The following is a 13,687-nucleotide window of genomic DNA, read 5'->3' as shown; positions in this document are numbered from 1 at the left end:
GGAGAGAGGGTTCATGTTTCTGTCTTTTATTTGTTTCTCTAAGCTTGTGATACTCGTTTATACAGGACAGCTAGTTGAAAACAATACTACCTACGCCCGTGACAGATCCATCCTTGAAACTTTGGATCCTGTTGAGTCGTCTTGGGAGGACGTCGAATCCCAAATTCGCCCACCGTGCGCATTTCATGGAAATTCTTAGTGTAATCTAAGGCTACGCTACAAGGTCTAAAGACTATTCCAGGATTCATGATCTAGACCTCCTCTTGCCCCCGGATGATATATATATAATGGATGCAGGGACGGGTGCCGAGTGGAGTATATGGATGCTGCAAGAGATGGCAATCTAGATTCTTTTAATATAGATTTGGGCTTAGATCCAGAGCTCTCATTACCTGAAGTTGGTGTCGAAGGATTGATCTGGAGGGACCTGTATGTCTTAATAATTGCTATCAGATGTACGTTAATCCGCACCGCCGACATCTTTAGGATCGTTGAGAGCCAAGCTTAGCAAAGTCAACAATATCTTCCCCTCCATAATAACAGCCACGTCCGCTCGCTGGTCCGGTTGACGGGTTAACCCTGAGGACATCTAGACAGAACAAGCAGAATCGATAAATCTACAATGGCGGGGACACTGAATGGGCGCCGCAACGCCTGATGGTGCAGTGCGCAGGACCAGAAGCACATATTCAAAATTTATAGCCTTCGTATTAAGGCTACTATATGCACTCGTTGTTGATCAAGGAACATCCCGCATTGAAGATTAACTTTTTTCCGGCAGGTAGTACTGCCTCCAACTATCCTCTAGAACCCTAAGCACTCCTTGATCTTTCGGTTCGATATTGAAGCTTCACGGTCCTCTAGCGGTAGCGTCACAGAAACGAGGACAGCTCTTGGCAAGTTCTTCAGCCCTCTTGTTGTTCGTGAGCTCGTCATTCACTGCATCAAACACCTGAAACCCCAGTCCATCGACCTCGGACCCGCCAACACATGGCGCCGTGGTCCCTGCCATCAACATATGACCACCATTTCTCCGGCTCCGTGGCATAGCCTTCGAAAATATTGTTATCTGGCACAAGCATGTTCCTCTGGGTGCCCTTGGAGATGGATGACAGCGCCGGGGTACTGGAGGCTTGGGTAGGTAGGTCTCGGTCACGGCTAATGCGAGGTGGGGGCGTTGTACATATTTTTGCATTGTGGACTGTTTAGGTGCTATATCAAGGTTCAAGAGGCGTACCTTGGGAGAAGTGGCTATGATATCGCCGACAACGCCAGAGCTGCCGGTTATGATGATGCACTTCCTGATCGCGTGTATTTTTTTACTGAATAAGCCGGGGGTAGTAACCGCCAGAGAGCCACCTTGCTGCATCATCACAATGGTCGCAACAACGCTTCACGCAACTTCGGTTCATATTATACATTCCGACATCATATCCGGGCCGGTAGGTGGGTTCGGGAACTTGCGGGCCACCGGACTAGGGAGTTGGGTCTTGATAGAACTGGGCCTCCCCAGCCGTGGAGTACGAAGATACGGGTTCTTGATTACTCTTTCTTCTTTGGATCAGACCAATTCTTGCCTACTAGGATACGGATAGTCTTTGTAATTGTATGAGAAACCTGCAGCTAAAAAAGCGGGATCTGATTTACACATCTCTATATCCCTCTTCCATCCCAACAAGACAACGAGCCACGAAGGGGATGATTGTCACCTTCCCGATCAAGCTATGCATTTAGCGATCTTCCCTTTGAAAGAGCCCTTCTTATACAAGAGACTTTCTCTTTCAATCTAATTGGTTTGGTCAGTTTGGTACAGCTTAAGAGGTATCGAAATGCAAAGACAACTGACATTATTATACAAGAGCAGCAGGCTAGAGTAAGATAGTTTATATTGTGCAGTTTTGCATCTGTAAGCATAGACCTTGACACAACCCGGGGGTTACCCGTCATGGGCCGGTTTGGATATACAGTCTGAACCCGCGGGTTGAGAACGGGCCCACAGCTTCAACCCGTAGGGGTTTTGGGTAACCCGCAGATTGGCAAATACTGCAAACATGCTGTAATTATAAACCTATTATTTAAATAACTTCATTTTTTTTTTGCCGAAAATATAGCCTATCAGGATACCTTACCCATAATAGGTTCTTGGCGATTAAACTGTGGGTTAAAACCCGCACGGGTTCGCGGGTTCTGACCTTAGACCCGCCAAGTGTGGAACCAAGATGCTTATCCCATTCGTAGGTGCCCGAAGGCTCTGCTAAAAGGGATATAATGACTAAGCCGAGGTCGACCTCAGGGGCAGGCGGTGCCGTAGGGCAGTATGCCCCGACACCAAGGTTTTGTCACGGTCTACTCATGCACGGGAAGGCCGATAACTTTCTTTTCTTCTTGATTAGGATTGAAGTCAATCCGACAGTTCTGCTCTATAGCTCTATACGCCTCTAACGGATAAAACACGTATTCAAAGAAGGCATAGGAAAGCGAGCATCTCAAATGCCCAAAGCAGATTTCTGATTATATTACCAAAATTTTCTAATTTGCCCATCACTATTGAAATCAGAAATGGCCCATGTTACGCGGCACATCTTCTAGAGCAGCCACTCCATGCTACGGATGTGTGCCGCTGAGCAACAACCGTCACCTTACCGAAAGTCAGACATAATCCGACTGTCGAAGAAGACACTAAGCTCCTCACATAAATCCACCTAATGTCCTAATACTGACGGGGCCAGCGCTAGAGAACTAGCATTGTTTTCGAGGGCTATATGGCCATCGAAGCCATGTACTTGCCGCCTAGCTAAATGACGTTTCTCTGAGTTCCCCCTGCAGACAAAGGAGGAGTGTATCACCAATCATAGTCACACTACGTATAGATTGGCATTAAGTTCGTCAGATAACAGGTTGGGCTCCGAATTCTCAGAAGGAAAGTGTGTTATATATTCAACCATCCAAATAAATCCAATAGAAAATAATGATTCGGCAATAGCAGGTCTTCGATCCGTTGTGTCTGGCAACAATTCAATATACCGTTTAACGATGTTTGCCAGTCTATATTGGGCCTGCTACCACCGACTCATCAGAGCATAGATATTAGGAGCCCTAAATCAGGTGTATATCGTCCCAGAAATTAAATATAGATAGAACTGGATAGCGAGTGGCCGTAGCGTAAAGTGCCAAGGTAAGAAAATCCTGTAAGTTTAAAAGTCCATAATAAATCCGCTTCAAAAATGGGTCTCTGTCACTGACAGGCATGGTAGCATATCACGCTGTCCCAATGTCAAACCCTCGCTCCTGTTTCCCAAGAACAGGCAACTGGCGCTTATCACTCGCGCGAGGCCACTGACATTGAGATGTCCACAGTCCTCATAATCCCCACTTCATTATCCTTGGGTTTGCTCTGCGCATTCGCTATGAGAGTACCCTCATCCGATGCAACACTCAATTTCCTGCTGCCCTGCGCTCGAGTGCCTTTCGTCGTATTCCGCATCTGACTCAGGTGATAGTCTGATTCGTGGCTGTTGTACCTGTTGCTGCTGTATTCATGGTATGTTCGACTGATCAACGCGGAAAGTGCGGGCAGGCATGCGCAGATAACCCCGATGGCAATCTCAGCATTTCTGGAGAAGATACTAGCAGTTAGACTTGTTTTTCGCAATGCTTCACAATACCAGGGTAATGTGCTGCAGGACCTACCCGAACATATTTATGCGCATAAACGCAACGGTAGCATCCCTCGACTTCCCGGTCAACTGAATGAGGACAAGGCGAACGATACTTGAGGCGCAAGCAAGCCCGCCCGCCCCCAGAATACCGACCGCTCTCAACTTCTTCTTTTTGGACATTTGCAGCTGCATTGTCAGGGGCAGAGGTATAATGAGGACGATCAAGTCGCTGACGACGCTGACAACGGCATCGGCCATGATTATGGCATTCCTGTCCATGCAGGATCCGGACTGTTCTTTGTTCCAGAATTTCGAGATTGGCATGCAGATGCGGATTTTGATGATGACGGCCGGAATGTAGTAAATAAGCATCAAGCCCAGAAAGACGTAAATGAAGATGACCCATTTCTTGAATGGGTTGAAAACCCTGGTCATAATCCATAGCAGGGTCAATTTGGTTAAGAATGCGGTAGGTCCGTACATGACCATTGTTACGTAGGTGAGCTAATACCTGTTAGTAGGGCTTCTCGACCTTCTCTTCTTTCATTCCCATGCTCTGCTAGAGTTGTTACCTTCTGGAACTGTGTGCGACTTTCCTCAGAGACATCATCCCAATGGATACCTCCGCCATAATGGCCCACTAGAAATGTATTAGTTACGTTGCGGACGGTACACCGAAATGAAGAATAATGGCAGTACTCACTTGCCAGAGCAATAGCCGAGTATACTAGGCCCAGGAACTATGCGGTGCAAGATAATGTCAGCATTGTTGAGTACTCCCTTCTTCGACAATGCTTATCCTACCCATGCGGCCAAGCAATACCCTAGAAAATGCGTGTTAAGAACCGATGATACGGAAATGTGAGTTCCGGCAGTGAAACTCACAGTCCTCCTGCTCCCAATTCCTCTGCAACGATATTCGAGTATAGACCCGTAGCCCAAAAAAGATGGTCATAAATATTATGCACAGCGACTGTGTGGCGTAGTTCCACTTCTGCATCGACCTATCCACATGGTGCTCTGGAGCAGCATCACGCTCGATCAGGGATTGTATCAGGGTCATTTCGGACAAAGCATGGCTAAAACAATGAAGGGAATGAGCACAAATGTGTCGTAGGATGGATATCAATAAGGATTCAGGACCCAGGGCTCACGGCACTTCATATTATCGGAAGGGTAAAGAGAACCAGGGAGGAACTGCACATCATGATTAATGGATCTGATAGGGTTCAGCTTGGGTTAGATTCGACTTGGCATCGTTCGAATACTCTATGGTCTGTGACAGGCAAGACTTAAGATCCCCTGAGAACGGCTGGCATGGCGAAGAATCCAGGCAGAAGCAAATTACACTACTCCATAGGATCGGGTAACGTAAACGAATATGGCCTGTAAGAGGGTGAGACAAGCTCTATGATGGACGCGTGCGTCACATGCCAAGGTTGTGGTGGACCTTTCCACGCGTTTGGGAAAAGTCATTTCGCCCAACACGGCTTTTTACTCGTCAACAAAAACCAAAGGATCGTTCTATTACATAGACTTCAACTACGTTTTCCCTCCGTCCATCTACTGTGGCTAAACCATGTCAAAACCGTAACGGGTCCAAGGTCAGGAGCTGTACCCAAACCCCGCGAGTTAACCACCAAGACCGAATTTTGCGTAGAATATCCTAAACAAGCTATATTTTCTGCATGAAACTGTTGGTATATCTAAGTATAGGGTTTATAGCATGTTTGTACAGTTTGCCCTGCCCGCAGGTTACCCAAAAACCTGGACAGGTGGAAGGTCTGGACCTGTACCCAACCTGCGGGCACAGACCGTGTTCCAAGCCCGACCCGCCACGGGCTTTGGGTCACCCCGTCACGGGTAACCCGCGGGTTGTATCAAGTTCCAACCGTGGTTGACCACAAGTCATTTTGTTAGTACGGTGGGTCTAATCCCTTGAATTCTGCCAGCATAACTTGAAGCTATTCCAACCAAAGCTAGTGTTTTGTACGATATTCTGCTTCAATTACAGCCTGGCTCCTTACCTGCGTTGAATCTATAAAGACCATCTAAAAAGACCCCCAGAACAGACTCCCAAGCAGCGCGTACAAGGTCCCGCCAAGAATTGTAAGGTAAAAGCCTATCGTCTGTATTCAAATCCATTCATCACGATCATGGCATGCTGAAATTTGCTGAAATTTATTCTGGCTCAAGCACTTCAGGAACTTTGGGTGTGGCAGGCAATGCCAAGAAATTCAATATAAAACGTTAGTGGTCTTTAAAATTTCACTATCCAGAGGTTTTCCAACTTCACTATGAAGCTAAAAAGAAGGCGGTAATTGAGGACATTGACCGCTCTAAAGGATTCAGACCCACCATATAAACGACCGAGGTCTACCACAAAAGCCACTTCACGTACTAGGGCGATCTGATCGGGTTTCCGGACCGGCTATCCTTTCCGATAGCGTACACGCCATTGCGACGATCACACGATTGAGGCATTAGATTATGTAACAACTGGCACGAGTCTGAATTTTCACTGACGGGAATCCTGTGAGTCTTAGTGCTTGTAATTGGACTCAAGAACTTGTGCGAAACTTGTGCGGAATACGGTTCCCGGTACCCCTTATACTCAGACCCGCGTGTATAAGTTGGGTGGAGGGTCTGAACAATGATCAGCTTACTGTCTATTGCCTCCGCGTGAGAGCTATGGCTAGGATCCAGAGGTTGCGTTAGTCGAGATACATGCTGATCCAAGACCTATCCACATCAGAAACCACCCAGCGCGCTCTTTAGCCTTCCGTGCGTCCTAGCTTCAATGGAAAATACCTTCAGGAGCGACTGATCGGCATGAGTCTACTGAGTATAGAAGAGCGATCACTCCCAGTCCGGACATTCCTCGGACAGCGCAGGAGACGGAAAGTGTGGCCCAATGCCGCAGGTTATCTGGGGCCTGTCTCAAAAGATGGCCATAATGTTTGGCGGAGACGACACACCTCCTGGCATGTTGAGCGGGATCGACGCTATGAAGAAGCTCCAGCGCTTGTGTTCAATGCACATTCGAGCTAGAGCTTCCAGATCAAAAAGTTCACCTGTTCGAAACAATTAGCAGGGCTAACAGGCCAATCCTGATCGCAACGCACTCACCAATTGGCATTCCCCATCCGGCCAGAACATATTCATGCAGGAAAATATCCGACTGAGGCGGGTAAACCTGCCGAGGTCAGTTTCATTTTAAACGGCTGTGATTGCGGTCTGTAAACATAGACTGTCAGCTCACCTCCCAGCTGATAGCGTCACTGGCAATCGCAGAAAATTTCGTGTTCCACAGCCACCGCAGCATATTATCGGTGGCTTCCATGCCGGCGTGTAAGGGCTTGCTGTTGCTGGAATACTCTTGCTTCTGGGCCTCGGTCATAGTATCCCATTCTTCGGTAACTCCAATCCGCACGAATAGGATATCGCCCTTCTTGAATTCGATCTCGCATTCTTTGGCAATCTCCTGTATATCCGACAGACGGACTTGATGGGTCGAGAAGGTGCTGTATTTGATCCCTTTCTTCTTCGCCCAACTGGCATAGTCAATCAAGACGCCACGGCCTGTATACCGGCACATTAGGGTTAGAACGGAACCCCAGGGCGTCTTACGACGAAAGGGCCGCCATACCTGCAATGCCTTCCTTGGCCCAATGTTGCATGCCGATGCGATCATTCTTCCGATCGTAGATCTCAGCAGCTGTTGTGCCGCCATAGAAGACACGCTCGCTCTGTCCAGGAACGGTCTGGGAGAAATGTCGAAGCCCGTCCCATTGGCTACTCTGTTCTAGACTGGCATCAGCGCTAGGGTTACGGAGAACCAACCAAAATGAAAGCAACCTACGCGGATTGAATTCGTAACAGTCATCGAACGCCAAACCGTCCAGCAGTGGCACGATTCGATGTTTACACGGCTGTCGACCGAGATTGGGATACCCCAATTCCGTCAATGTCCACCCCATGGTAACGCGACGGCCAGTCCGAATTTCGGACGCTGCCGCCCCGTGAACGACCTCTGGGGTCAGCATACCGAGCTTTGCCTTTCCCTCCTCTTCGCTTCCGGGCTGCCCCACCCACACCTGTCTGGGGTTGGATAGCTCATCATAGGGAATATCGAAGGGCGACTGGGGCGACTTGCTGTCTGCCATGTTGGATCAATGCTGGCTCATTAGCTCCTGCACCTGACTGTCTGTGAGGAGGAAAAATCAGATAAGCTTATGTTGATGCGGGGTCAAGGCGATGCTGGGATGTATGCAGCTGCGTATGCCTTGCTTGGGTTGTTGGCTGGCGCAGGTCTCATCCGTCTTTAAATCGACCATTTCATGCATCGGACAGTAGATGGGGTCTACGCTGGCTCCAAGCTCTGCGAGCTGAATTACCGGATCAAGTGGACTAACCAGACGGCATTTGACAAGCGAGGCCCTGCTGCATGTCCCTCTTACGCTGGGTACAGAGTGAGGTAGTGGTACCGAATTGGACCAGATCGGCTGCACTCCGGTAGGCCGCCTCACAACCAGCCCCCTTCTCAATACAATGGGTAAATAACTAGCTCCCCCCCAATAGAGCATATGGTCAGAATGGGGTCATAGGCTGCGTGGCAGGCTCTGATCCGCCCACGCCGCCTTGACACCAAGGGTCAACGCTTGCCATAGCGCTAAAGATCTCGGCTTCCCGTCCCAGTCTGCTGCATCTATTCGTTAGGGCAGTTTTGACCTCCAATGAGACTGTCGGCTTGCGTTACATGGACAAATCATGCCATTTGGTTGGCAACTAGCGGCTATCGGAATGACACGCAGCGGAAAATCGATCGCGGGACCTTTTTTTTATTCTTTTAAGTCGAAAATGCACTTCGTCGTAGCATTTTGAGGGACTATTACAGGCCGGCACTCTGTTCCGCGAGCCAACCCCGAAAGAAGGATCGCTGAAGGTAAACTGCAGTGAGCTGCAGGCTAACAGATAGTACACTTTCGTAGCTTGTCTTTGGCTTCCCTAGTCTTAAGATCGGTGTCAATCTATCCGAGTAGGGCAGTTCCGCGAAAAGTGCGCTTCATTCTTTGTAGGCTACTCCATATGCTCCACTCGCCCTCCTACGGACGGCCTGACGGCTTTCTCCCATGCTCGTAACCAACGCCTCTTACCTGCTAGCTGAAATTTCATTGGTGCCTGTATCCACTCGCCTACCCTAGCGTGCTGATCTTCAGTACCGACTACCTCGCCGTTCATTCAGCTCCACTTACTATTCATGCATGTTTCGCAGCGTACTCCAATGCATTCCGTAGCGCAACGCTAGGGGTCACAAGGGCGTCGGAAAGCTCTTCTAGGACCTGGCCATGTTCAAAGGCGAATCAAGAAACGAAGGATTGTCTAACAGGACCTAGTAACGCTTGTAACTGTCGGCAATTCGCAGCGGTGTGCTCTGCCTTGATGGAATCCCACGAGTTTGCATCAGCACCTACATCAACCAGCGCCGTCCCCTACTCTTGGAATTTGGTGCTTTTTCAAGACAATAATAATTGTATTGATTGGAGCCTGATACAAGCTGTACAGCCGACCGGACTTCACCCTCTGCACTGCTGCGCTGGCTGACGCGACGGGTCATTTTTGATCGATACTTGTCTCAAGCTGGAGCTGTCATAGGTGGAAGCTGTCTTCTCACATGGGGCGATTTGGCTCGCAAACAAGCACTTATAACAGGCTTGTGTCCATCTTTGTCGCGGTTGGATCGCTGGTTAGTAGCTCATTTACCTCGACGATCACAGCATCCGTAACTGCGCACCACTAACTCTATGGCCAATGCTAGACCTACGGTTATTGCGCGTCTATTATCAGTAGTACTATCGGACAGCCGGGATGGTACACCTACTTCGATCTTCCCGTGGAAGGCGAGCCCGGATATGACTCGATCACGACCCCTACAATTGCTACGGCCAATGGTGTTTTCAGCGCTGGCGGTGCCGTTGGCACGCTGTTTCTGATGTGGGCTTGTGGTTACTTCGGTCGCAAAGTCAATATCCAGCTGGGCGCATTTTTTTCCCTGTTTGGAGGTGCACTTCAAGGGGGGGCCAACTCGCTCAAGTAGGTCTCCGACAGCAGACGGTCATAACTAGGATCCGTTCATTAACATCGTCTCTCTAGAATGTTCCAGGCAGGCCGATTTATCTGCGGTCTAGGCATCGGTATCCTGGTGACCGTCTGTCCTATGTATCTCTCTGAGATGTCGAGCGCATTCCGTCGTGGCTGGCTTGTGGGACACCATGCAATCTTCTTGGTCTTCGGATACATGCTGGCGGGCTGGGTTGGTTTTGCCTGCTACTACGCCGAGGGGAAGCTAGGCACATTCGGATGGAGGTTTCCTCTGTGCCTGCAGTGTTTGCCACCGCTGGTCCTGCTTGCGGGCTCGCCGTTGCTGCCTCGATCCCCCCGTTGGCTGATCTCCAAGGGTAAGGATGAAGAGGCTCGACTGACTCTAGAGAAGCTACGCAAGTCGCCCGACGACCCCGATAACCTGGTTGCGAAGGAAGAGTACTACCAGATGAAGGAACAGATCCGCCTGGAGGCTGAGAAGCTCTCAGCGTACGGAAATGTCTGGAATGCAGTCATTAAGAAACCTTCGTACCGGAAGCGGATGATTATCGGCTTCCTCACACAGTGGGGTGCCGAGTTTGGTGGTCCCCTGATTATTGTGAGTTATTCATGGTCCAGCTAGTCTACTGCCAGCAAACTGACGTACGAGGCAGAACAACTACGCTGTTATACTCTACCAAGGTCTCGGCGAAACTGGCAGTATGCCCCTGCTTCTCAGCGCCGTCTGGCTGACTACAGCTGGTAAGTGTTGCGCGCTTGATACTACGAAAGAGCGTGCTGATATGCTCAGGTGTGATTTACAACCCCCTTGGCGCATGGCTGCACGATAAGGTCAACTCTCGCCGCGGCATGTACATAACCGGCTTTGTCGGCATCATCATAACCACGTCAATCCTGGCTGCTATGACGGCCGAATACGCCGGAACTACAAACAGGGGAGGAAACGCCGTGGGTATTCTCATGATGTACCTTTACCTTGCTTTCCAAGGGTACGTTGCAACACCTGTTTCAAATGCCATGCCGGCCAGCAGTTTCCTAATCCAATCACAGCACATGTTGCGACACAACCATGTATCTCTACGTGTCTGAGATCTTCCCAACAGAGATTCGTCCCATTGGCATGGGATTCTCACTGTTCGGCCAGTTTGCCGGTAAGCCTGCTCTTAGTTCGCTGCACTGCAAGGGCTATGAACCTAACTATGCTCAGCCACCCTGATCCTTTTGCAAACCGCCCCAATTGGCTTTGCAAACTCCGGGTGGAAATACTACCTTGTTATTATCCTGTGGTCTTTCTTCTTCATTTTCGGTAAGCCTCCTTTTCCACGTGCCGCCGTGATCTCCACTCACTGCCGTAGTCATCTATTTCTTCTTCCCCGAAACTGCTCGTCTTACTCTGGAAGAGATCGCCAAGAACTTCGGTGAAGAGGTTGCCGTTAATCTGACCGAGGCTACCGATGAAGAAAGAGCACGAATTGAGCAGGTTGTCGTTCAGCCAGACTCTGAGAAAACGGAGTCAGCCGCGGCAGAAGGGGCTGCTTCTGCAAATCCAGAGCCAGTCAAACAAGGCTAGAAAACAAACACTAACAGTAACACTGGGTTGCCCATGGCTTGTGGGCCTTCCCGTTCCGGTTCTAGTTTCTCGATGGTCCAGGCATTATAGTCCGCTGAGGCTATGATATGGTATACCTTCTCTCGGTGGTGCGTCACAGACCGGTTTTGTTCCACATCTATGAAACAGCTCTTGTGGTAGTAAGACAGGCAAAGGCGTGCTTGCTACCGGGAAAATTTCTCTGATACTTAATACATAGACGAATGAGGCATGCAAATAGTAATAATTAATAACTTTTTCGCACGGCATACATACTGAAAAGTGGAAGGCCATCAAGGACTGGTAGGTGATGTCGGCCGTCAGTACGACTGGTAGTTAATGTAAAGTCATTTGAAACCTTTGGAGGCCTTGGTTCCTGGTGACTGACCATAGCACCTCGTTCTTTCTCTGCTGGATTGCCCAGTGCATGCGCCCATCGCGCCTTTTGCCAGCCCTAAGCCCGTAGCCTCATGTCTGGATGTATGATTAGTTAAGCGAGCGAGCGAGGAAGCGATTGACCGACTGGTTAGTGATCTATCACCATTCTATCCCCAGAATTGTTATACTTCTTTCCTTCTTTACATTCTTTTGCAAGCCATGTCGCGCTGCCAAACACGTTTGTAGATTGTATGGGATAAATGCGGAACAGGACCCGAACATTAACGTATTTCCCGGGTCTGCCGTAGAACCTCAAAAATTTCTAACGCGTCTACCACCCCCTATATACAATCAGCCACCATACCACGAAAACCGCGTAAATCGAAGCAAGAATTAATGGAGCAAGAGGGCAGGGTCAAATGCGCGATTCACGATTTAAATAACGGAAAATTTTCCAATATTGAGCAAGCTATACGCGCCTACAACCTACCCCCCCAAACCCTACGTGATCGGTTAAAGGGGCGCCCTTCTCGAGCAGAACTCCGCAACCACAACCACAGGCTATCTGAACGCCAGGAGGAGGCATTAATAGCATGGATAGTATCTTTGGATATACGTGGCGCACCCCCTAGGCACTTCCTGGTACGGGAGATGGCCCAAATTATACTGGATGCTGGATCGTCAACTCCATCCCGACCAATTGGAAAGAATTGGGTTACTGAGTTTACTAAACGGCGACCGGAGGTTAAAACACGATTTGCTAGGAGGATTAATCGCCAGAGAGCACTCTGTGAAGATCCCAAGGTTATTGGTCAATGGTTTAATGAGGTGCAAAAGGTCAAAGATCAGTGGGGGATCCAGGATGAGAATATCTACAACTTTGATGAAACTGGGTTTGCTATGGGTCTTATTGCAACAACAAAGGTCGTTTCTAGAGCAGAGATGCCTGGTAAACCATGGCTTATACAGCCAGGAAATCGGGAATGGGTTACCACTATCGAATGCATCAATACTAGGGGGTGGCCAATACCCTCCACCATTATCTTCAGAGGAAAAGTCCATATAGAGGGATGGTTTGATGAAGGCACGATCCCTGGCAGTTGGAGAATTGAAATGAGTGCCAATGGATGGACCACTGATGCAATTGGCCTTCGCTGGCTTCAAAAGGTCTTTATTCCGGCCACAAATGGACGTACAAGGGGGGGGGTATCGGCTGCTTATTCTAGATGGCCATGGAAGCCACCTAACACCCGAGTTCGACCGTGCATGCAAGGAGAACAATATTATACCTCTTTGCATGCCTGCCCATTCATCTCACCTCCTACAGCCTTTGGATGTTGGTTGTTTTGGCCTTCTTAAGAGGGTGTACAGCAAGCTTATTGAACAGAAAGGGCGCCTGGGATACAACCATATTGACAAGCTAGATTTCTTGAAGGCTTATCCAGCAGCTCACCAGGAAGTCTTCACTACAGAGAATATCCAGAGTGGATTCAGAGCAACTGGGTTAATCCCTTTCAACCCTAAGGCAGTACTGGATAAGTTGAACCTCAACTTGGGTACCCCTACCCCCCCTCCCAGCCGTGGGGGTGCTTCAATCCCTTCTTCTCAGCTTGGTACGCCTTATACTGTACGCCATGCACATAGAGAAGGTTCTTCAGTTAAGAAGTTGCTTCAGAGAAGGTCTAAGAGTCCTCCAACTCCTACTAAAAAAGCCCTAGATGAGTTGGTAAAAGGGTGTGAGTTGGCCATCTATAATGCCAACTTACTAGCAAGGGAAAACTGTGATCTCCGCTCAGCTATTGAGAATGATAGGCAGAAAAAGAGTCGTTCTAAGCGCCAGATGACTCCTACAGAAGGTCTTTCATTTCAAGAAGCCAGGGATCTAATTTTATTAAGAAATGAGGAAATAAAGACAAGATGGGGGGATGCTGGTGGTGATACTCCTCAAAGTTTAGGTATA

The 13,687-nt window shown here is 49.0% G+C and overlaps 3 protein-coding genes across 3 annotated transcripts; 1 reads left to right on the top strand and 2 right to left on the bottom strand.

Annotated features, from left to right (window-relative positions):
* Positions 1–2,839: 2,839 nt before the first annotated feature.
* BDW70DRAFT_145869 (putative integral membrane protein) lies at positions 2,840–5,004 on the bottom strand. Its single transcript, XM_073738493.1, has 6 exons — positions 4,545–5,004; positions 4,464–4,483; positions 4,363–4,399; positions 4,232–4,299; positions 3,691–4,163; positions 2,840–3,614 (listed from the first exon to the last, which is right to left on the bottom strand). The coding sequence occupies exons 1-6, from the start codon at positions 4,720–4,722 to the stop codon at positions 3,320–3,322; spliced, it is 1,071 nt and encodes a 356-aa protein (XP_073590627.1). The 5' UTR covers positions 4,723–5,004; the 3' UTR covers positions 2,840–3,319.
* A 777-nt stretch (positions 5,005–5,781) lies between these two features.
* BDW70DRAFT_154663 (uncharacterized protein) lies at positions 5,782–7,825 on the bottom strand (the record flags this gene model as incomplete). The annotated part of the gene is made up of 6 exons (XM_073739900.1): positions 5,782–5,849; positions 6,638–6,733; positions 6,789–6,855; positions 6,922–7,241; positions 7,309–7,464; positions 7,522–7,825. 6 exons carry the CDS (start codon positions 7,823–7,825, stop codon positions 5,782–5,784), a joined length of 1,011 nt encoding a protein of 336 aa, XP_073590626.1.
* A 1,126-nt stretch (positions 7,826–8,951) lies between these two features.
* Positions 8,952–11,616, top strand: BDW70DRAFT_145854 (putative MFS sugar transporter). The gene is made up of 8 exons (XM_073738492.1): positions 8,952–9,405; positions 9,478–9,752; positions 9,813–10,359; positions 10,415–10,502; positions 10,552–10,750; positions 10,812–10,912; positions 10,969–11,067; positions 11,117–11,616. Exons 1-8 carry the CDS (start codon positions 9,334–9,336, stop codon positions 11,329–11,331), a joined length of 1,596 nt encoding a protein of 531 aa, XP_073590625.1. The 5' UTR covers positions 8,952–9,333; the 3' UTR covers positions 11,332–11,616.
* The last annotated feature ends 2,071 nt before the right edge of the window (positions 11,617–13,687 follow it).

This window comes from Aspergillus foveolatus (genome assembly GCF_047715535.1).
Source record: "Aspergillus foveolatus strain CBS 279.81 unplaced genomic scaffold BDW70scaffold_195, whole genome shotgun sequence".
Lineage (NCBI taxonomy): Eukaryota > Fungi > Ascomycota > Eurotiomycetes > Eurotiales > Aspergillaceae > Aspergillus > Aspergillus foveolatus.
Note: the sequence above shows the minus strand (reverse complement) of the source record. Positions and strands in the feature narration are given on the sequence as shown.

Bases quoted from the DNA above. Each gene is read 5' to 3' on its own strand.
- BDW70DRAFT_145869 (XM_073738493.1), bottom strand. From the start codon at position 4,722: ATGACCCTGATACAATCCCTGATCGAGCGTGATGCTGCTCCAGAGCAC. The intron at 4,400-4,463 runs GTAGGATAAGCA...TGCACCGCATAG, and splicing joins GGTATTGCTTGGCCGCATGG to TTCCTGGGCCTAGTATACTC. The intron at 3,615-3,690 runs GTAGGTCCTGCA...TATCTTCTCCAG, and splicing joins ATGCGCATAAATATGTTCGG to AAATGCTGAGATTGCCATCG.
- BDW70DRAFT_145854 (XM_073738492.1), top strand. From the start codon at position 9,334: ATGGGGCGATTTGGCTCGCAAACAAGCACTTATAACAGGCTTGTGTCC. The intron at 9,406-9,477 runs GTTAGTAGCTCA...GGCCAATGCTAG, and splicing joins TTGTCGCGGTTGGATCGCTG to ACCTACGGTTATTGCGCGTC. The intron at 10,751-10,811 runs GTACGTTGCAAC...ATCCAATCACAG, and splicing joins CTTTACCTTGCTTTCCAAGG to CACATGTTGCGACACAACCA.